The 23,309-nt window shown below is 50.2% G+C and overlaps 1 protein-coding gene across 1 annotated transcript in view; it reads left to right on the plus strand.

Moving 5' to 3' along the window:
- Positions 1-2,528: 2,528 nt before the first annotated feature.
- STK32C (serine/threonine kinase 32C) overlaps positions 2,529-23,309 on the plus strand; it is a 205,318-nt gene continuing 184,537 nt past the window's right edge. The window contains exon 1 of the mRNA XM_043980204.1: positions 2,529-2,649. Coding sequence (XP_043836139.1) covers positions 2,550-2,649 — 100 coding nt within the window. The 5' untranslated portion in view covers positions 2,529-2,549. The remainder of the gene's footprint in view (positions 2,650-23,309) is intronic.

Here is a 23,309-nt window from a genome sequence, read left to right on the forward strand (position 1 = left end):
CCAGCACTTCCTTACTGCTGAAGGGAATTAGTGGTGGGGGAGGGTGTGTGCAAGACATTTTGCAACAAGCTTAAGGGAAGGAGCATTTTTATCTGAACATATTGAGCCATTCATTCTTCTGTTATTTTCCCTTGGTTTTAGTGTCAGTATCTATACATACAAGGCTCCTTTGAAGGTTTGCTGAGAGGGGTCATCTGTGGACTTTTAAAGACACTTCAAGCAGGCAAACTAGGATTAGTGGCTTGTAGGGTTCTGAATATCTAAAAACCAGCCTAATTGCTATCAGCATAATTTTGCTTCATCTACCCCACATTTCTCCAGTGCTTATACAGTGTCAAGCCCTGCCCTAGGTACTGAGGATGCAAAGGCAAAAATCAAACAATTCCTGCCTCAAAGTGCTAGTGGAGAAGCTAGGAAAGATCTTTCAGAAGCTGTCACTTCCATTCTCATATTGTGGTCCTTCCTCCACTGAGCTGTAGTTTCCCGCTTGGGGTTTGTAGGATTTAGAGCAGGAAGGAGAGGGCTTAGGGACCATCTGCATCCAAAGCCTAACTTGTTAGAGGAGGAAGTGAAGGTACAGCAAGGGGCTGGGACTTGCCTGAGTCACAAAGGTGGTAAATGGCAGGGCAGGGGTTCAAAGCCCAACTCTTCCTTCTGAATGGGTCGCCCTTCCTTGCTTGCCTTCCCAGGCTAATCTGGGCACCCGGTTTTCAGCCCGCGTCCTCTCTCCAAGACTTGGTGTTGGTGTGGCCCAGGTGCCACAGGTATGCTGTACAGACAGTGCAGACCACTAAGAGAATGCTGGTGCCCCAGGAGGGGTCCCCTTTCATGGGAGCTACAGGTCTTCCCTGAGAGGCTAGTGTCCTTGGGGAACAACTCATGGTAGGATGTCAGCTCGTCCAGGGCAGGCGAGCCCCAGCTGTCTGTGTAGCCCGCCATGGCTGCACACTTAGGCCAGCACACTTGTGCTGGGTGGCCTCACTGCTCTCAGAGAGACCTTTGGCTAGCAAGGGTCCCTGAAGAACGGGGCCTTGTGCTGCAGGGGATAAGCTAGGGAGTCAGGACTTGCCCATGGGACAGAGCAGGATGCCTTGGGGCCAGACCTCTGCTTCATGCACTGGAAAAGGCCTTCCCAAGCAAATGTGAATGCAGACCTCCCAACCAGGGAAAGAAGGAATCTTGTGAACTAATGCAGTTTGCATCTCCAGCTAGGCCCCGCAGAGTGTCAGTAAGGACTGAAGCTGAGGCCTGGGAGCTTCAACCATCAGCCAGGGGGAGCCAGGACCATGTGCTCAGTCCTAGTTGGCCCAACAGGGGCAGGCTCAGTCCTCCCCTCTCCGGATCGCCTGCATGGGCCAGGAGTCTATGTGCTCAGCCTGGGTCCTCAGAGCAGGGACCCCTGTGTCCTCTGCACCTGGGCACAGAAAGGCTCCTCTGAGACTGAGGCAGGAAGAGTGAGGAGGGGCTGGGGTTTCAGATTGCTCCCTTGGAGGCCTGAGGAACAGAGGGTCAACCTTCCCATTTCCTAGTTCTCCCCCTCCCCCTCCCCAAGTCTGGGCTGGACAGTGGCATGCCCATTTAGACTCGGTTGTGTCTGGGAAAGGGGCAGCTGGGTGCAGATACTCTGGCCGGAGATGGGAGGGTCATGGCCTTGGGCTTCAAAGACTGGTTCGAGGGTGGATTCTACCACTTTCTTGCTACCGTGACATGGGATAATTCTCTGAATCTCACTTGGCTGCCTCAGTTTCTCTCGATGTCCAATGGAGTAGGGGTTGAGGTACAAGCTCTCCAAGGATCCTTTCAGGCAAGTCATTTCCAGATTGGGGAAGAAAGGGTGGGTGGGGGAGGGAGAATGGTCGCTGAGCCAGCTCTCTTACAAGGTTTGGGCGGAGGGGTAAAGGGAGAAGGGGAGAGGAAAGAAGGCCCAAGAGGGGCAACGCGGGTGTGGGGTAGAGCAGGGAAGGAGAGGAGATGGGGGCTAGGAGAAAGGGTGGGGCAGACAGATGGGGAGAGCTCTGTAGGAAGGAGAGGGGCCCAGGCTGCACTCCGCCCTCCCTGAGCTCCCCTCCCCTCGGCGCTAAGTGAGCGGGGTGCGGGGCAGGAGGGCGGGGCGGGGCGGGGCCCCTGATCCTCTCCCTCCCTCCGCCCCGCCCCGCCGCTCCGCCTGCCCCGAGCACAGACAGCTTGGCCCTGAGTGTGCCCGGGGCCGGAGCTGGGGCTGAGCAGGAGCAGCGGAGCAGCCCCGGACCTCTCTCCGGCTCGTGCTCGCCCCCGCGCTCACATCCACACATTCACGCGCGCGCGCGCGCGCGCACACACACACACACACACACACACACGCAGATACACAGACACACACAAATACACACACACACACACACACACACACACACACACACACACACCCCACGCACGCTCATCTCCAGACTCGCTCAGGGGCAGCTCCCTCCGGGAGGGGCCAGGCGGCCGGCTGTGCCCGCAGCAGCGACAGGAGGGGAGGGCAGGCGGGCGGGCGGGCGGGCGGGGATGCCAGCTCGCCTTGGCTGCCAATGTTTCACTGGAGCAAGTGGAAGAAAAGGATGGGAGCGTCCGTCTCGTCCTCTGCGGGCGCCGCGGCTAAGAGGCCGGTGTTCGATGAGCGCGAGGATGGTGAGTGAGCCCGGGCATCGGGCACCGAGTACCGGGCACTGGGCGGCGGCCCGGCTGGCAGCGAGGCTCCCTGGTATGTCCCCCGCCCGGCCGCTTGACCGACTGTCAGAGGCAGGGGCTGCCCGGGGCCGGGGCTGCGACGGCGGCGGCTGGACACTAACTTTTTTGGGCTGGGCATGTGAGAGGTCCGATGGGGACCGAGGCGGGGATAGGTGTTCGGCTCTTTGGTCCCCTGCGAGCCCTGCTTCCTCTTCCAGGACCTGGGAGCGCTATCTCTCTCTCTCTGTCTCTGTATCACTGTCTCTCTGTCTCTCTCTCTGTCTCCATGTCTTCCTGTCTCTCTGTCTCTGTCTCACCGTCTCTCTCTGTTTCTCTGTCTTTCTTTCTGTCTCTTTGTCTCTGTCTGTCTCTCTGCCTCTGTCTTTGTGTCTCTGTGTCTGTCTCTCACTTGTCTCTATCTTTCTGTCTCTTCGTTTTTCCCTCTCTCCCTCTCCATTTTTTATCCCGCCCTCTTGGACACTTTCAAACCTCTTAAGCTAGCGGTGATGGGAGCACAGGCTGACCAATGTCAGGTTATTGGGCGGGAGCTGACCCATCCTGGGTGCATTCTCTGTCCTGGGCACACGGCTGGAGGAATTTGTCAATAGAGACTTGTCTGTGTGGGCCAGTCCTTGAGATGTGTGGGTTCATTGAACTCTCAGAGGGGAATGAATGTTGGGCAGCCAGCCATGGTCTGGTCTGCGTGTAAGGTCGGTTCTACTTCTCTGCCCTCACCTCCCTCCCTCTCGCTGCCTCCTGGGTCTGTATTTAGGGCTCTCTATATTGCAGGCACCCGGCCTGCCATTTGTAGGCAGGGTGTCACTTTTGACGGATTGTCTATGGCTTAGGAGGCAAGACTCATCTGCAGAGCTGATTGGCCATCCTTGCTTGAGAATTCCAGTGGAGAAATGAGTTGAGATAGTGGAGATCTAAGGACAAGTCTTCCCTCTCCCCAGATGGAGAAGAGCCTTTCCCAGCCCTCCAGGCCACTTTGAACACTCTCCGGCAGATGCCTGTTGCCAAGTGAATGGACTTGGGCTCAGCTCTGGTGTGTGCTGAGCCTCCCACTTGAGTGTGAGAGGTGCATGTATCCTCCTTGCCATGGGCCTGCAGACTGGTCTTAGCTTTCCTTCTGGACCCTTAAACACAATCGTGTTCCCATCTTCAGCAGAGCTGAGCAGCCGGCTCTGTGCTCCAGACTGGGGCCCGGATTGACGAGGGGCTCTGCCTCTGCCGTGGGAGCCTGGCTACCACAGGGCTGATCCTCCTTCATTTTCTGGCTTTGCCTCTCCAAGAAATAAATGAAGGCAAAATGGGTTCAGCACCCTAGTGAGTCAGCTTGGGGCTGCAAACCCATCCTGAATCTTACCTTGAAACTTTCCCAGGACTCTTTGGTCCAGTCCCTACCTGAGTCGTGTCCAGTGCTCATAATCAGTCAGCAAGCGTTCGCTGAGGGTCTGCTGTGTCCCAGGTACCGGGCTGATATTTAGGGTTAAGGCCAAAGACAGTCTATGCTCTGGAAGATCTCACATTTGAACTGGGCAGATAGCAGGCAAACAATTGGGCATAAACAAGAGGTACCAGGATAAGTTGGGGGGGGGGGGGTCAGCAGCGGGATCCCGGCACGAAGGGGGCTTCTTTGAAGGTGCAGTTTTGGCTGGGAGTTGAAGGAGACCAGGAAGCCCTAGGCTGGGAAGAACAGGTGCCTGAGGAGACTGGCATTTGCTTTGGGTTGGATGCCAGGGCCAGGAGACACGGTGCCTTCTGTTTCCCATCTAGGAATGTTGGACTCCCACATTCCAGGCACAGAGAGCCACTTCAGACTCCCAGGCTTGGGCCCAAGTCTAGCACCCCAAGCAGGACAATAGCAATACCAGAGTTTAAATGAAAAGGGGTCACATTAGGCTTTTTTGGGACATTTCTCAAAATAGTTGAAACCCGTAATTTTCATGTGCAGGCAGCTGGAGGAGCTGGACCGGCGCCCTTCTCCTTTGCTAGAGACTAACATCAGTGGGAAAGAAGGCCAACGCTTTGCTTCTGATAAATAATTTAGCCGTCATGGGAAATTAAAGAGTAAACCAAGGCCCAGTGCTGCTGTTGGTAAAGTTCAGAATACACAGTGGTGTTTATTCCAAGCAGAAACATGAAGGTGAAGTGTCATTTGTACTGAAGGGTCATGTAGGAAGGGTGGGTGCCCAATGTTCCAGCCAGTCAATCAGTTAGCTAACGAGGACTCATTAAGCACTTACTGTGTGCCAGGCCCTGAGCTCAGCAGAAAAGTGTGTGTTGAGGGTCTCCTGTTGGAAAGCCCACCAAAAGGCAAGAAGTGTCTGATATCTAATGTCCTGCAGGCAGATTTTTGCTACCAGACCAACGATACTGTGTGTGTTTCCAAAGGATGACAAGACAGACAGGAAAGCCGTGGGTAGAGATAGGTGAGACCTATGGCAGATTTAGGCTAAGAACCAGCTTGGAATCCTGGCTCTGCTCCTCACTCAGGACCGGGGCAATTTGGAAAATAGTCTTTTATTTCTTTCAATTACAAGTAAAAACAGTTTTCAACATTCGTTTTTTTAATAAAATGATAACTTCCAATTTTTCTCTCTCTCCCTCTGTTCCCTTCCCCCTCCCCCACATGGCAAGCAATCTGATATAGGTCATACATATGCATTCATGTAAACATTTTCACATTAGTCATGTAGTTAAAGAAGAAACAGAACAAAAGGAAAAGACACACACACACACACACACACGCACACATACACACCAACCCAAAAAGTGAAAATAGTCTGCTCTGATCTGCATTCAGACTCCATGGTTCTTTCTCTGGATGTGGAGAGCATTTTCCATCGTTGTTTTTTGGAATTGTCTTGGACCATTGTATTGCTGAGAAGAGCTAAGTCAATCATGATCTGGGTAATTTGGGCAAACCATTCCTCCTGGGGCTATCAGTCTCTTGAGATCAATGATGACCATGGGCCAGTCACTGCACCCTTTCACAGAGGAGAGAGACAAATTATTGACCTCTACTGAATTGGCAGAAAACAGAGCACTGATTGGTTACAGAATGAGCTCCCAGAAATGCTTTAAAATCCAGAACAGGAAATCAGGTCTAGGCATTGATGGGTGGAAAGCAAGTATTTGTTTACCTTTGCATTATTAACCTCTGAGGCAGTTAACAGCCGAAATTAATGGACTTAACACAGAGACTATTTTGCACTGTTTAAGAGCCAGATTTTTTTCTCCCTATGCAGCAGGGTGTTATGTCCCAGAACGTAGGGCTTCCTTAAGAAAGCAAAAAGAGTACAAAGTCACAGAATAATATTTGCTGCTGAATTTGTGAATTAACTTTTTACTGCACTTTGGTTCCTTTTTCTTGTTCAGTCATTTCAGTTGTGTTCAACTCTTTGTGACCCTTTTTGGGATTTTCTTGGCAAAGAATGTTTGCCATTCCCTTCTCCAGCTCATTTTACAAATGAGGAAACCGAGGCAAGCAAGGTGAAGTGACTTGCCCAGGGTCACACAGCTAGTGAATGTCTGAGGCTGGATTTGAACTCGGGAAGACGAGTCTTTCTGACTCCAGGCCGGCAATCTATCCACTGAGCTACTTAGCTGCCCACTTTTGTTTCCAATGGGCTGCAAACTTGCCAGCTCTCTGAGTTCTGTGTTAGAGGAGCAATTGATAGGCTCGGGCTAGTGGTGTGTTTTGAAATCCCTGTGAAAAGTGGTGAGCACTGTATACTGCAGTGCCTGCCTGCTCTCTGCCCTCCATAGTCCGAATTCCACAGTGCACTCCTGGGCCTGGCGCTGGGCGCAGAATGCCAGGGCTGAAATTCTCAGAGCCGCACACTCTAACTAGAGAGCTCGGCCTGTATTTATAATGGGTTTGGAGAAGGGCAGGACGCTGGACTTGCTGATTGATAAAACTGCTCTTGGCAGTCACTAAGAGGGGGTGTTGTCGCTGGTAAGTCACCCTGAGGTGCTTGTGCAAAGCAGAGCCTGGACGAGTGGAGTAAAGGAGATGGGAGGACAGAGATGTTGTAAGGCGTGAGATGGAGTGAGTCAGCTTCCTCGTGAGGTCTTTTAGAACTCGGAGGGAAGGGTCTGTGTACTCAAGGAAGGACCCATTGCCCCAGAACTGTTGCTATAGTTCAGGGTAATAACGCTTACTTGGCTGTTCTGAATTCACCAGCTCTCTCTTATTACTAATTTCTTTTTCAATGTTGCTTCCGAGGATATTTCAAGCAGTCCCACTCTTGTGTGGCTCTACTTGCATTTACCGGTTCCAACTGGTTGTCATGGAGACCTCTGAGACCTTGTGACGATTTTCTTAAATAAAAAAGCCAATTAATGCTTCCAATGGAGTGCATGAGATTTATAAAAAATAAGAGGAGGAAGGTAATTTAACCCAGCATCAGGTAAATTTCAGCTGGAAAAAACAGCGTTTGGGCAGGCAGGCGTGCATGGCTCTCAGTGTCCTTGGTGACTACGACTGAGTCTGAGGGTTCCGGCCTTCCTCTGACCAAGCAGGAGGCACGGTCCTCCTGGTTCAGCCCGTGTGCAGAGTCACCATGTGCTTTTCTTCCATAGGGGCCGGAGGGCTCTCCACCTACACGAATACCTCTTTCCTCTGAGATTCAAAGTCCTGCACCTGCCTTCTCTGAGCCAGTAAAGCTGCTGCTAGACTAAACTTTGGCATGAATCTGCAGCCAAATGCTGGCGGGATGTCAGATCTGGAGCACTGAATGTGCCCTCCCCAGCTGTGGGGTTCTGCGGGGTTCCTTGAGACCCAGGTATAAAATGAGGATGATTCAACTCCTCAAACATGGTTTTAGTGATGGATTCTGACTTTATATGGAACCAAATGCACCTCCCTCTCTTCCCCCTAATACCTCCATACTTTAAAAATGAAACGATTAAGTAAAATCATTGAAAGGACCTGGTGCAAGTGACAAGGAGTTCCATGCCCATCGTTTACCGCAACATCAGCCCTCTGGAACCAGCTGGCAATGAATGCTGGATATGCCTTCATGTTTCTTTCTTTTCTTCCTTCCTTCCTTCCTTCCTTCCTTCCTTCCTTCCTTCCTTCCTTCCTTCCTTCCTTCCTTCCTTCCTTCCTTCCTTCCTTCCTTCCTTCCTTCCTTCCTTCCTTCCTTCCTTCCTTCCTTCCTTCCTTCCTTCTTTCCTTCCTTCCTTCCTTCCTTCCTTCCTTCCTTCCTTCCTTCCTTCCTTCCTTCCTTCCTTCCTTCCTTCCTTCCTTCCTTCCTTCCTTCCTTCCTCCCTCCCTCCCTCCCTCCCTCCCTCCCTCCCTCCCTCCCTCCCTTCCTTCCTTCCTTCCTTCCTTCCTTCCTTCCTTCCTTCCTTCCTTCCTTCCTTCCTTCCTTCCTTCCTTCCTTCCTTCCTTCCTTTTTAATATGTCAGTTGTTGCGTATCTTGTTCCTGTGGCTCTGCATGCTTTGCTCTGTATCAGCATGTCCAAGTCTTTTTGAGTTGCTCTGAAATTCATCGCCCCACCAACAGCACATTGCTCTGCCTGGCTTCCCACAGCCCCACAGCATCGACTGTTTTTTTTGTCAATGTGGGGTGACGCTTCAGAGTGGATTTAGCTTCTATTCCTCTTCTAATTAGTAGAAAAGCAGAAATACCAAACGCATCCTTCAAATGCTATAATTCTTCGAAATGCTCAATGCAGGAAACATGAGCAAAAGATTAATCTCCACCTGGAGATTAAGCATATCAGTATCAGAACAATAAAACTTCAAAGAGAATGAAAAGAATAAGGCAATAGATGCAAATTTATGGGATGTAGGTATATCATTGCTCAGAGGAAAATTTATCCACAGGTATGTTTTTTTGTTTTTGTTTTTTAGTGAGGCAATTGGGGTTAAGTGACTTGCCCAGGGTCACACAGTTACTAAGTGTTAAGTGTCTGAGGCCGGATTTGAACTCAGGTACTCCTGACTCCAGGGCTGGTGCTCTATCCACTGCACCATCTAGCTGCCCCCACAGGTATGTTTTAATAAGATAGAAAAAGATTAATGAACCGAGCATGAAGTTTTTAAAAGTAGGAAGTCAAATGAGCCCCACACCATGCACAAAAAAAGAAAATTCAAAAATCTAATGAGAAATAGCTAAAACTGAAAATAAATGTACTAAGCAGATACATCTGATGAATGATTGTTAGTGCACCTGAAAAATAAAAAATGAAATGACCAAACTATCAAGAAGGTAAATTCACAGTGAAAAGAGAAGATGATGATCAGAAACCATCCTACACAAATGCCAGCAAAACTGAGCATTTAAAGGAAATAGGTGACTACCTAGAAGAATACAAAATATGCTAACAAAGCAGAAAATAGAGATGGCACAATTCTGTCTCCATGGCAGCCCAGAAAAAACTTCTAATTTTCTGGCCTAGGTTTTCAGGGTGAGGCTTTCTCTGCTGTAGAGTTGTGCCCCTCTGCTGCCCCGGAGTCTCCAGCTTCTTTTCTAGAACCTTCATATCTGCAACCTTCCATGTTGGAAACCATCTCTTGTATAACCTGGGTGACTGACACTTCCATAACTGTGATATCAGAGATGAGAAGAGAATCAGATGAACCTGAAAGAGATACTTCCCTGACCTATAAAAAACAGCTGGCCCTCCTGTGCAACTTGGTGCAAGCCTATTCTGTGTTGACAGCGTGGGTGTCTGACACTGAAGATCGGAGACTTGACCAAGACCCTGACGTGTCTTCAGTGCCAGGGCTAGAAGGAACCTCTTATCCAAGTTGTCAGCTCCCTTCATCCTCTGCCAGCCCCAAGATGATCCACTTGAGAGTGTCATGCCCCCTTCCAACACTGAATTCTGTGCTTCTGTGGTCCCTGACCAAAGTTTACCATCCAAATGACATACTGAATTGATGCCAACATATATGTAAGACTAAGTCATTCTCTAATCACAAATTGGTCAGAGAATAGGAGGAGTTACCAAAAGAAAGAATAGAAACTCTCAACAACAATATAAAAAAGACAAAATCACTAAGAATGGAGCCCCTGTGTGCTGGGCACTGTGTTGGGGGCTGTGTGGATGCCAGACGAAGAATGAGAAATGGTCTCTTTGCTCAAGGATTTTACATTTTGGGAGGATTATGGCTTATAAGCAGATGAATGAATGTCAGGAGAGAGAGAGAGAGAGAGAGAGAGAGAGAGAGAGAGAGAGAGAGAGAGAGAGAGAGAGAGAGAGAGAGAGAGAGAGGAGAGAGAGAGAGGGAGGGAGAGAGAGAGAGGAGGGGGAGAGAGGAAAGGGAGAGAAGGAACTGGGGACGGGAGCAGGAGCAAGGACTCAGGACCATTGTTTTCTAGCTGGAAGGGACCATAGTGACCATCTAAGTCTCTCATTTTACCAACGTAGTCCAAGAGAAGTTAAGTGAATTAATGAAGGCAGTTAGCCTCACAGCTGGGGTTTGAACTCAGGTCCAATGATTCCTCACCCCACCAGACTTTCTGCTGCCTCACTCTTCCTTCCAAAGGATGTGGCACTGAGATGAGTCTAAGGGCAGTGAAGGCTTGTTAGAGGAGAGAGAGTGGGAGGGAGGTGTGGGTGGCAGGAGTGCTTGACAGTCAAAGGAGAGAGAGAGAGAGAGGGGGGGGGGGAGGGAGAGAGAGAGAGAAAGAGAGAGAGAGAGGGGGGGGAGGGAGGGAGAGAGAGAGAGAGAGAGAGAGAGAGAGAGAGAGGGGGGGGGGAGGGAGGGAGAGAGAGAGAGAGAGAGAGAGAGAGAGAGAGAGAGAGAGAGAGGGAGGGAGGGAGAGAGAGAGAGAGAGAGAGAGAGAGAGAGGGGGGGGAGGGAGAGAGAGAGGTGGGGGAGGGAGGGAGAGAGAGAGAGAGAGAGAGAGAGAGAGAGAGAGAGAGAGAGAGGGAGGGAGAGAGAGAGAGAGAGAGAGAGAGAGAGAGAGAGAGAGAGAGAGGGGGGGGGGAGGGAGAGAGAGAGAGAGAGAGAGAGAGAGAGAGAGAGAGAGAGAGAGAGGGAGGGAGGGAGAGAGAGAGAGAGAGAGAGAGAGAGAGAGAGAGGGGGGGGGGAGGGGAGAGAGAGAGAGAGAGAGAGAGAGAGAGAGAGAGAGAGGGAGGGAGGGAGAGAGAGAGAGAGAGAGAGAGAGGGGGGGGGAGAGAGAGAGAGAGAGAGAGAGAGAGAGAGAGGGGGGGGGGAGGGAGGGAGGGAGAGAGAGAGAGGGAGGGTGGGAGGGAGAGAGAGAGAGAGAGAGAGAGAGAGGGGGGGGGAGGGAGGGAGGGAGAGAGAGGGAGGGAGGGAGCGAGAGTGTGAGGGAGGGAGGGAGAGACAGAGAGAGGGAGAGACAGAGAGAGGGGGAGAGAGAGGGAGGGAGGGAGAGAGAGAGAGAGAGAGAGAGAGAGAGAGAGAGAGAGAGAGGGGGGGGGGGGAGGGAGAGAGAGAGGGGGGGGAGGGAGGGAGAGAGAGAGAGAGAGAGAGAAGAGTTTCAGGTTTGAGGAACTTGAGCTTTGTCTTGGGCTGGACTATGGAGGAAAACAAGGCACATCCACCTGGGAAGAGAGGTAGGTTGGAGGCACATTCGTGAGAGCACAAAGCTGAGCAGCTTGCAGTTGACCTTCGAAGCCACAGGAAACCACTGAAGATTCTGGAAGGAGGGAGTGGCCTGGGCACAGCTGTGCTGTCCAGGCATCAGGTGGCAGCCTCCAGCTGGGAAGTGGCCGAGGTCCAGGGGAGAGCTTCTTTGGGCTGGGTGGGGTGAATTCTGGCACACTCAGTGTGTATTGCTATCCACACACCTCTATGACAAGGGGCATCGATAGTATCTTGTCTGAGAAACAAGAGCAATTACAGGTGGACCCACTTCCTTCCCAGGGTGCTGGTGAGGGGAGCCAAGACCTATTCAATGTGAATTGTTCATTGCCTCTGATGAGCCGGTGTCTGCTTCTCTTTCCAAGCCCTGTCTATAGGCAGGCACAGCATCTTTGGAAAATGCCACTGCATTTTCCTCAGTGTTCCAGTGAGGTGACAATCTGTGTTCTCTGAAGCCCAGGACATCTCTTCCCCGCTGTGCAGTGGATATCAGAAAGTCCCCCCGCCCCCTTGCTGAAGTCTGAGGTAGAAGAGGTCCTCCCTCCCAAGTCTATTGCTGAAAAAGTTTGGGAAAGAATGAACTTCATACTGGAGTCCAATGTTTCAGTATAGCCCATTTCAGCTCTATCTTCGAGCTGTCCATCTGGATGTGCCTTTTAGAATGCTAAAAATAAGCCTCTTTTCCTTAAAAAACATTAGCCAACTATTTCAGAAATCATGTCAGATTTGACAGTAGCTTTGTCTCGGGTCTGAGGAAGACGTATTGGCTGGAGCACTGAACTCGGAGACCTGGCTTAAAATCCTTCCTCTCATATTGACTAGCTCCCTTGCCCTGGGCTGGTCAGTGCATCTCTCTCAGTTTCCTCTTCTGTAATATGGAGATAACAGTGCTGACAGCATCTTCCTCAGGGCAACATCAGAGTCCCATTTGTCATTGTGAATGAGGGAGATGCTTTCAGGAACTGGGTTTTGCCAGATTTTGTGAGAGCTCAGTCTCCAGAACGGGCAGCAACCTTAAAAGTCTTGGGGCCACACTCCCTATTTTACAGAAAACTGAGGCCCAGAGATGCCCACGGGATGTGAGTTGTTAAGGCTCCGCCCTGGGCTTTGAGGCCAGGTCATTGGCTTCCCAGACCAGGGACAGTGAAAAGTTGCGAGAGTGGTCACAAACGAAACAAGGAGCTCCTGGTTTTCTGAAGTGGGCATGGCAGCCACAGTGCTTCTTGGACGGTCTCCTTGGAACCTTGGCTCTGACCAGACTCTCAGGGATCATCTCCAAGGGTTTCTGTAGCTTGCACCTCATGCTTCCCATTAGCTCAAGCCTCGAGGGACTCCTTGAAGGCAGAGATCCCCTTCTTTGCCTTTCTTTGTAGCATTTCATAAAGACTGTTTAACTCAACTTGACCTACGTCTTTTTGGCCCAGTGATGACCAAAGGGTCTTTAAAATGCCCCAGAATAGCCCAGGCCCTGGAGCATCCTGAACTTGGAGGGACTGGCCAGCCCAGGTGAAGGAGGCAGCTTCCTTCCCGGAAGCTGCCCATCCAGTAGGGATTTGGTCACCCAGAGAAGCTCTCGAAGGCTGTCTGCTCCATCTGAAAGGGGCTGAAATCTGTACTGGTAGAGGCGTTCTCTATCCTGATGATGTTTGCAAGGCCTAGAGGAGAGTCGGCTCCTCTCTGGGTCTCCTGTCTGGATGGCTCTGCTGCTCCCTGGCCCTTCCTGGCCTTCTTCACCTTGTCCTCCAGACCGCGTCTGTGAGACTCACCCTGTGCTGTGTGACAAGTCCCTCCATGCCTCACTGGTAAGGGAGGAGCTTGGACTCCAGGACCCATGGTTCCTTCCAGTTTGGGAGGGGCATCCTCGAGGGCTTGATGACTGCTTCACAAGGCCCATTCTTTCCCCTTCTTGCCTGCTTCTACATTTGGGCCTTGGTTCTGCCTTGTCTGAACCAGTGCCTCTCGTTCTCATCTTCCCAGAGAGATCCCTGACAACAGGGACAGCTCTCTGCTCCGCTTCTGTCTCCCCGCCCAGGTGTTGCCAACCTCCATGTTGAAAGTAAAAATCCCAGTGTGTTTGTGGGGATTTCTCAGGTTTAGGAAAGCTTGTCATGATTCTATTCCAAGTCTCCTGGAAGGAAATGCATGTTGTTAGGTCTTCCCAATACTTCCCATTCACCTGTCAGGTCTCTCCTTACCTCACCATGCTTGGAGAAAGGGCTCAGAAGGGGCTAATCCCATTTCAATGCACGTGTGTCTACACCCACGTACACGCACGCCAACATACCCGTCTCCAGACCGTCCCGGGACGACATCACTCAAGGCTGGAGCCACCCTGAGAGACTTCCAGACTGATCTCTACATTTCCACCATCTTACTGGGCTGGAGAAGACGGGGCCCAAGGAACCGGGTCCTGTGTGGTGACCCACCAGAAAGGGGGCCCCTCCCCTAAGGAGGCTGCCCTCTGGGGTCATCCTCAGGGGGCACTTGGCGGCTTGCTCCCACACTCTTTGGCCTATTGTCCCCAGGACAGCTCATGGTTAGGCCTCCCCTGAAGCACTCAGAGGGCTCTTTCTCACAAAAGGTCGTTGTGCCCAGTGTGTATATCCCCTGCTACAGAGAATGCTTACACCACCAACGAGGAATCCTCAAAGATGGAGAAAGCCCCATTGCCTGACCCACCACGTCAGAGTCGTCCCCCCAAAGTTAAGGCTGCTGACCAGAGATCTTGGATTCCTCTCCCAGCAGCATGGTTGGAGTGACTCCCAAAGTCCGGCTCTCTTGGCCTGCACAGGGATGGCTGGGGCCTCTCAAAGGGCTTTTCCTGCAGAATTCTCCTGCAAGCCATGTTCTCTCCCCAAGAAGGGATGTTGTCTGGTGCTACAGTGCCTGGACTCATGGCTTACTGTTGGGTAGAACTGGGAACCCCCTTTTCTCAGGATTGCTGTTTATTCACCTGTAGCCAAGGGAGGAGAGAGAAAGGAGAAGAGCCTTCTGGGCTGTGTGCCTGCTGCCTGGTGCCCACGGTTCCATTGTTTGGGGGCAGAAACAGGGGAGAGGACGGGTGTCAGTGAAGAATTCCCTGCCCTCCTTGTAGGAAGGAAGACCAGGCAACAAAGTGCTGGGCTCATCCCCAAAGAGGCAGAGCTGCTTTCCCACCGCTCCCCCTCTTTCAAAAACACATATTTACTTTGCGAATGAAGATTTGCCTCTCCTCCTTCTCCCCTCTCCCCAGTGAGAAAGTCCGAAAAATAAAGGCTCTTCTTACAGATGTGTGGTCAAGCAGGACACGCTCTGGCCTTGTCCAAAGAGAAGATGTCTCCATCTCACCCTGAGTCCATCCCTCCTGTTGGGGGCAGACAGCCTGCTTTGTGACCAGTCCTCTGGAATCGTGGTTTGCCGACCCGATTTCCCAACTCTCCCTGTGTAGCCCACAAAGCCAGGTGACTGGGGTGAGGGGTGTGTGTGAGGATGCGGGAGGGGTGGCTAAGCGCAGTGTGGAGGCAGGGCATGCATCTAGGCCCTGGGCAGTGCCCCTTTTTGGCCAAGCTCATCCAGTGGCTTGGGTGATGCGTGCATGAAGGGCCCCTAATTGTCTCCTTCTGCAGCAGTTGTTTCATGAATGCAGTGATGATGGTGTGATGGCATTTCTGCTCCAGCATTTTAAGGTTCCTTGGGTTGGAGAGGCCCTCGGGAGCCATCCAGGCCTACCCCAAATACCCCAAACAGAAAAAGTCCCCTCTACAACCTCCTTCACGAGGTGTTTACCGCCTGCTTGGATCCCTCCAGGGACAGGGAGCCCACTACCTGTGAGGCAACCCAGGCCATGTTTGGACAGTTCTCACTGGTGGAATGTGTTTGCTTTCATCAAACTGAAATGTGACTCTGCCTTTCTTCTCTTGGTTCTTGCTGTGTCTCCAAGGTAATTATCTGCAGCTCCATCTTTGCCATGGTACTTTTCTCCTCTGGAGGCCCTCCAGATTGCCAAGGTCATCCCTAAGTGCAATTTTCAGGGCAGGCCACACTCTTTCCCAGGTTCATTAACTGAGGCAGAGTACAGAGGGAGTGTTACCTCCCAAGTTCTGAATATTGTCCCTTTTTCAATGTGGTCTAAGCTTGCATTCGCTTTCTTGTCTGCAACATCATGCTGTTGTCTCATGTTGAGCTTGTGGTCCACTCAGATCCCCAGATCTGTTTCACCCCACCTACAGTCCAGCCAACCGGCTTTCACTTGGGCAACTGATTTATTGAATGCAGTGTAAGACTCACATTTATTTCTATCCATCTCAACCCATCTTCATCCACTGTTCTAACCTGCCAAGATTGTTATGATCTAAGCAATCACCTAGTATCTTCTAGTGTGTTAGCCATCTCTGCTGCACACTTGATGAGCATACTGTTTGTGCCTTCATCTGAGTCACTGATAAAAATGTCACAAGCTCATGTTCAGGGAACCCTCCTAGGGGGACCTCCTGCTATGTTAATGTGGATGCAATGATGATGGCTCTCTGAGGGCCATCTTAGCTGTTCTCAACATGCCTAATGGAATTAGGTGTTCTACTCAGTCAAGCAATCAAAAAGCAGCCTGCATTGATTAAGTGCCAACTGGGTGCTCTGCCCTCAAGGAGCCTGTATTCTATCAGAAAGTCAGTTTGTGCCTCATGTGGAAGACAACCCGCCATTAAGCACTAATTAAATGCTTGCTGTTTGTCAGGATCTGGTCATTCAGTTCCTTCTCAGCTCCAGCTCCACAGGTCTGTCTGGATGAAGCCTTGCTCCATTTACACACATCTTGCCAGATGTTGTGGTCAAGTTCGCCGGCTTGTTGTCTGTGGACTCTCTCTTCCTTTTGTTTTTTTTTCTGCAGGGCAATGAGGGTTAAGTGACTTGTCCAGGGTTGCACAGCTGGTAAGTAAGTGTCAAGTGTCTGAGGCCAGATTTGAACTCAGGTCCTCCTGAATCCAGGGTCGGTGCTTTATCCACCGTGCCACCTGAGCTCCTTCTAAACAGGAGGGGGGCGGGGTTGGGGCCTCTCTCTCAGGACCCCATGGCACCTTTGGGTAAGTCCTGCTGCCTTCCCTTGTACCTCCATTGTCTACACATTTCTGGACTGTAAGGAGAGTATTTTTAACCCCATTTTGCGTATGAATGAACTAAAGGCAAAAGGTCCCATGTCTTGCCCCAGACCAAGTGGTTTCATGACCATGAATCCACCTTTGAGGAGTTTTGGGCTTTACTTTCTGTGTCCATGCATTGAAATGATGCTTTTTCTCGTAGACGCACAGGGTGGTCTTCATTACTCTGGGTCTAAAGAGCTGCAGGGCACCTAAGGGGAAAGAATGCTGGGGCTGGAGTCAGGACTCACACCCAGTGGTTTTCTTTCTTTTCTTTTTTTTTTGTTTTTGTTTTGTTTCGGGTTTTTGTTTTTGTTTTTGTTTCTTTGTGGGGCAATGAGGATTAAGTGACTTGCCCAGGGTCACACAGCTAGTAAGTGTCAAGTGTCGGAGGCTGCACTTGAACTCAGGTCCTCCTGAATCCAAGGTCAGTGCTTTATCCACTGTGCCACCTTGCTGCCCCCCCCCCCCCCGCCCCCGCCAGTGACTTTCTGATCTGGGGCAAGCCTTCCCTGCTTGGAGCCTCAAAGCCTCCTTATCTGTACCATGAGGGATGAGAACCCAGTGGCCTCTCAAGGCTTCTGTTACTTCCGAGGATTTGATGAATGCTGACTGCTACTCTTGGGGGCCCCAGTTTGTTTTCTCCATTCCCATCCATCATCCCCATCTCTACCGAAGAATCTTCCTAGAGCCCAGGACTGATCCTGTCACTCCCTGCCCCAAGAGTTGGTCCTCCCACTGCCTCTGGGACCAGTCATAAAGTTTTGCCTCCCACTTGTCTTTTCAGCCTGTTTCGCCATCCTCTTTAGGAAACCCACCTTCCCAGCAGACCAGTCTGCCTGCTGTTTCTGATTTCGACATTCCATTGCCCACCTCCATACTTTTTCCCAGCTAACTTTTGTGCCACGTCTTCCTCCCATTCTCTTCCTTCTGCAGTAGTATGTCATGCACCTGTTATGTGGTCAGCTCCTCTATAAAGCCTTCCTTGACCCCCTCCCCCCAGGTATTAATGCTCCCTGCTCCTTCTCTGTGCACATGGGATGGACTGTAAGCCCCTCAGAGCAAAGGATTGTGTGTCCCCAGGATGTAGCACAGGGCCTGGCACACAGGGGGTATGTAGTGCAATCTGTGGATTTCATTGAATGTGAATCCAGTGGCATTTAGAAGAGCTGCCATACTGATGAAATCCTGGCTCTTTTGAAACAAACTTAGAGGCAATAAGATGGCACCATGAGTAGAAGGCTGGACTTAGAGTCAAGAAGACCATAGTTCAAATCCTGCCTCAGACAATGGCTAGTTGTGCGACCCTGGATGACTCATTTAGCTTTTTTCTGACTCAGTTTCCTTATCTGTAAAAATAAGATGTTGAACTCGATGGCTTTCTGATGTCACTTCCGGATCCAAATCTATGATTTTATCATCTAAATTTGTTTCAGAGAAAGTTTTTTTTAAACCCTGACATTTCTCCTCACTCTCTCGCTGTGTCATCTTTAAGACTGTCCCTTTCAAATGAAGTCATTTGCCTGCTGTTCTGTTTTAAGCTGAAGCTGCCCTCAGGCTCTGTCAAAGCCATACTGAGGAGAGTGGGAGGGGGTGAAAGCTGGACTTGGGCTACGAAGGCAAGTGGCTAAAGATTTGGACCTAAAAATACAAATTTGAAAAAACCACAGACAAATGTGCACTTTGGGTACTCTTTCCACCCCTGTCAGCTCCTCTTACCTCCCCTCCCCCAACACATCGTGTCTGGTAGCGGTCGTTTCTGACGTGACAAACAGGGCCATTAAGCAGTGAGCTTTTCACTATCCTTTCAGTTGTGTCCGACACTTTGTCACCCCATCTGGGGTTTTTTGGGCAGAAATGCTGGAGTGGTTCGCCATTTCCTTCTCCAATTCATTTCATAGGCGAGGAAACTAAGGCAAGCAGGGTGAAGTGACTTACCCAGGGTCACACAGTTGTGTCTGAGGCCAGATTTGAACTCACAAAGATGAGTTTTCCTGACTTCAGGCCTGGTGCTCTGTCCACTGCAGCGCCCCCTAGCAGCTTTTCACAAACCAGCTCTAAGATTTTCCTGGAGCTGTCCAGCAGTAGAAGGGCTGTCTTGGAGGAGACTGCGAGCTCGCCTTCACTTGAGGTCTTCCAGCTAGGGCCAGTCGAGTAGGGCTAGGGCCTAGATTCTTGTTCAGATGCAGGTTGGACTAGATGGAGGAAGGGAAACAAATGTTTGTTAGAGTCTTTGTGCCGGAGCAGCTCAGCCCCGGGGATGCAGTGAGAAAGCCAAGCCTTCCTACCTCAAGGAGGGCACAGTGATGGGGTTGTGGGCTCGTGCCTAGGGAGAGGACTTTGCCTGGGAAGTGCCAGGGATGGTGGGAGGAGCCATAGGGTATCAATGGGACATCACTGGTGGTTTGCTTACTGTTCTTAAATTAAGAGGGAAACTGTGGGGTGAGGGGGTGGGGCTGGCTGTGAGAGGGCTTCTGAGGCCCCCTCCACCTTTGAGGTTCTTTAAGTCTGTGATGGTTTCTCCTCTCTCTCCCCCCTTTTGTCTCTCTCTCTCTCTCTCTCTCTCTCTCTGTCTTCCTCCCTCCCTCTATCTTCTCTCTTCTCTCTCTGTCTTCCTCCCTCCTTCTCTCTGTCCCTTCCTCTCTCTCCTCTCTTCTCTCTCTCTCCTCTCTCTTTCCATCTGTCATCCTCCCTCCCTCTCTCTGTCCCCCTCTCTCTCCTCTCTCTTCTCTCTCTGTCTCTCTCCCTCCCTCCCTCTCTTCCTCCCTCCCTCTCTCCCTCCCTCCTTCCCTCCCTCCCTCTCTCTGTCCCTCCCTCTCTCTCTTCTCTCTGTCTCCCTCCCTCTCTCCTCTCTTTGTTTTCCTCCCTCCTTCTCTCTGTCCCTTCCTCTCTCTCCTCTCTCTTCTCTCTCTCCTCTCTCTTTCCATCTGTCTTCCTCCCTCCCTCTCTCTGTCCCCCTCTCTCTCCTCTCTCTTCTCTCTCTGTCTCTCTCCCTCCCTCCCTCTCTCCCTCCCTCCTTCCCTCCCTCCTTCTCTCTGTCCCTCCCTCTCTCTCTTCTCTGTCTTCCTCCCTCCCTCCCTCTCTCTGTTCCTTCCTCTCTTTCCTCTCTCTTTCCCCCTCTCTTTCTCTCTCCCTCTCTCCCTCTCTCCCTCCCTCCTTCCCTCCCTCCCCCTCTCTTTCTCCAGTTTCTTTCTCTCTCCCTACCCAACTTCAGTGTCACCCAATCTTTAACAATGTGTTAACTGCTAATAGAGAATAGTGAGAATGGCTTCCCAGGGAATTCAGACTTGCATTTTACATCTTAATTTGCATGTATTTCTTCTACTCTATGTTTCCATCCCTGCCCAAGCTGCCCTAGAACGCTCCATTAATGTCCCCACCAGGAGAGTGTGGACTCCTTAAGGGTAGGTCCTCCTTCATTGTTGCCTTTGTGTCCCCATTGCCCCCATAGTGCTCGGCACACAGGAGGTGCTCAGGAAACATACATTGGATGGAAGTCAAAGCTATCTCTTCTTTAGATTCAGTCCCAAGGAATCTTGCTTCAGAGGGTGGCAGTTGCAACATTTAAAAAACTAGTTTCTTGGTCTTGGCAAAGTTACAAAGGAATTGAAGGAAAAATGATTACTATCCTTTGTTTTTATGTCATCCACATTTTTACTCTATGTCTCTTCTCCTTCCCCCTCCAAAGAAGGGAGCAGAAGTAACCCAGAGGTCACAAACTTCCACACCATAGACAAGTATCCCCCGACTCTACAAGCAAAGTGGTAGGAGGAGGTCTCTTCTTGAATCTCTTCTCAGGGGTCAACCCGGGCTAGCAGAATCCCTATTGTTATTTCCATCAGTAGTGTCATTGTCATTATCTGAGATGGTTACCTAGCACTTTTTCACTCAGCAGCAGCTCCTCCAAGCCTCCCTGTGATTCTCTATGTCCTTCATGCTCATTACCTTTTCCAGTGCAGTCATATTCTGTTACACTCACATGCCACAACTTATTTAGCCATTCCTCAGCTGATCAGAATTGACTTGTTTCCTATTCTTTGCTACTATAAATATTTTCATGTCTATGTAACACTTGAAGCCAAAAGAAGAAAAGGTTTGGTTTTCTTTTATCTTTGGATTCTTTGGGGTAGATGCTCAAATGAAAGTCCAGTGAATTGAAAGACACAACTCTTGAATTTTTGAAGCAAAAGGGGATAAGCTGAACTAATCCATCAGAATATAGATTTTGGTCTATAACAGGGAGAGCAGGTCTGTTGGGGATTCAGGAGTGCTCACATGAGAAATGCCCACTGGTAGCACAAGTGAGTCCTCACTGAGTGTATGCTTGGTCATGTGGTTGGGTTCAATCAAGTGAAGTCAATAAGCATTTACTGAGGGCAGCTAGGTGGTGCAGTGGATAAAGCACTGGCCCTGGAGTCAGGCGGACCTGATTTCAAATCCGACCTCAGACACTTAACACTAACTAGCTGTGTGACCCTAGGCAAGTCACTTCACCCTCATTGCCCCGCCAAAAAATTTTTTAAAAAAGCATTTACTGAGTACCTACTATGTGGTGGCATAGGGTTAGGGTTAGGGCATGGAGAGAGCTGGGAACTGTTTTCATGGACTTGGATCTGGCCAAAGCTCACCAATCATAGGATCTGAGTCCCAGTGGTCAGAGCCTAATTTCTGGGTGGAGAAGGGAGAAGCTGGTGTGTTAGCCACGTTGAATCGAGTTACTAATAGGGAGTCATTAAACATTTCTGAGCGGAGGAATGATACGATCATGCCTTAGCAAGATAATGTTGGCAGCCATATGAAAGGTAGACTGGAGGCAGACGAGGAGACTACTGCAGTTCTCCAGGAGAATAGTGATGAGGGGGTAAATTAGGGTAGTTTCCATATGATTAGAAAGAAAGAGATGGTTATCAGAAATGTCATAAGTCAATGGTCAGCTGGAGTTTTGCTCAGGTGGTTTTGGAGGGTCAACTATGATGAGATAGGAAATGGACCATTTCCCCCTTTTCTTCCAAGTCCACAGAGGTCACATAAAATATGGTGTTTCAAAGCTTCCAAACTGACAGATTCTTTCCCTCCACCCCAACTGTTTTATTCATTAGCTTTTTGCCAAGTAGCATTTTAGTAGGAAATCTTTCTTCTGGTAGTTGTGAAGCTAGCCAAAATTCCACAGCCCCAGGTTCCTGGATTTGTGATCACAATGATGCCAGATTGACCATTGTCAAAGCTTGTCCCCCCTACATTTTTATTCTTTGAATGATTTTGTCTAACAGAAACCTTTTCTTTTTCCCTTTCTAAGATCTCAGGTACAGGAAACATGATCTCTCCACTCCTCTCAGTAAAATGGCAGCAAAGTCCCCAAGCCTTTCATTAGCAGAGCCTGGGAATGTTCTTGAAGACCCTTGGCAGGGAATTCTGTAAACGGGGATCACAAAATGGTCCCCAAATCACTGGTTTTGTCCTCAAGTAAATGGATTAAATTCCTTGAGGAGTGATTTAAATGATCAAGATTGGAATCAATTGAATTTAAATTAAATCCACCCTGAAGACTAGCAAGTGATTCAAGGCTGATAATTACACTATAATAGACAGCTAATTTTCATCAAATGCAAAAACAAAGAGACCAAACGTTGTTCTCTTGCCTTCCACTCCCCCACGGGCCCCCTCACATTACACCTGCTGCTACTCTCAGAGGCCCCCTAACCCACCTCCATCACATCACTCAGAGTCATGTCACACTTGGGGGGGCTACATGGCCTCTGGTGAAACTGGCTTCCTGCCTGTGCTTTAGTGTCAGGGATATGGGACATACTTTCGAACCCAGCTGGACCTGAATTAAGTCATTTTTGGTGACACGCTTCGTGTCAATGTCAGGATCTTCATCAACAATCAAGCAGCGGGGCAGCTAGGTGGCGCAGTGGATAATCCACTGGCCTTGGATTCAGGAGGACCTGAGTTCAAATCCATCTTCAGACACTTGACACTTTCTAGCTGTGTGACCCTGTGCAAGTCACTTAACCCCAATTGCCTCACCAACCCCCCCAAAACAAAAACAAAAACAAAAACAAAAACCAATCAACCAGCAACTATTTATTAATTAAGGACTGACTAGGTCCAGGCATGATTCTCTGCATTCAGGACACAGACAATGAATGAGACAGTCCCTATTTGGAAGGATCTTACAATCTAATGGGAGAGATGGAGGCATAGAGAATTTCATATAGAAGAAATACAAGTACACAAGGTCTTTAAATATAAGGCAGTTTGGGAGGGAGGGCATTTGGAGCTAGGAAGGAGGCTTTGTGCCAAAGGTGGTAGCTGACCTCCTCTTGACACGAGAGGGATTCTGGGAGGGAGGGCATTCTTGGCATGGAGGACAGCAGTGCAAAGGCATGGTTGTGGGAGATGGGAGTATTGTATGTGTCTGCCACCATTATATCAGTGAGATGGCCCTGACCCCCAAGGAGCAGGCCTGAGCGAACTGAAGCTAGTTTGGAAGAAAAGCAGATATGCTGAAGGTTAGACATTCATGAGAGAGGCGTGTTCCAGTATTTAAGTTGCACATTCAGTTCAATCCAGCCAACTTTGGCCAGTGTCCACTGTGTGCCTAGCATCGTGCCCTCTGCTTTGTGGAAGCTGGGAAAGGGTCTGCTCTGTTCTGGTCAGCATCGATGAGCGAGAGAGGGTTCCCTAGAAGGGCAGGCGGGGCAGTTGATGGCCTGGAGATTGTGCCCCATAAGGAGAAATGGAAGGGACTGGGCACATCTAACCAGGGGCCGAGAGGGCTCAGGAGCCACTTGTCAGCCCTTGGTCCAGAGGACAGCACTGAAGGTCCTTTAGACTCGATATCAGGGAAAGTTGCCCAGAGAACTCTCCCAGTGTGGAGCAGACCGCCTTTGGAAATGGCAGCCGTCCCTCAGGAGAGGTCATCAGACTG

This window comes from Dromiciops gliroides, chromosome 2 (genome assembly GCF_019393635.1).
Source record: "Dromiciops gliroides isolate mDroGli1 chromosome 2, mDroGli1.pri, whole genome shotgun sequence".
NCBI lineage: Eukaryota > Metazoa > Chordata > Mammalia > Microbiotheria > Microbiotheriidae > Dromiciops > Dromiciops gliroides.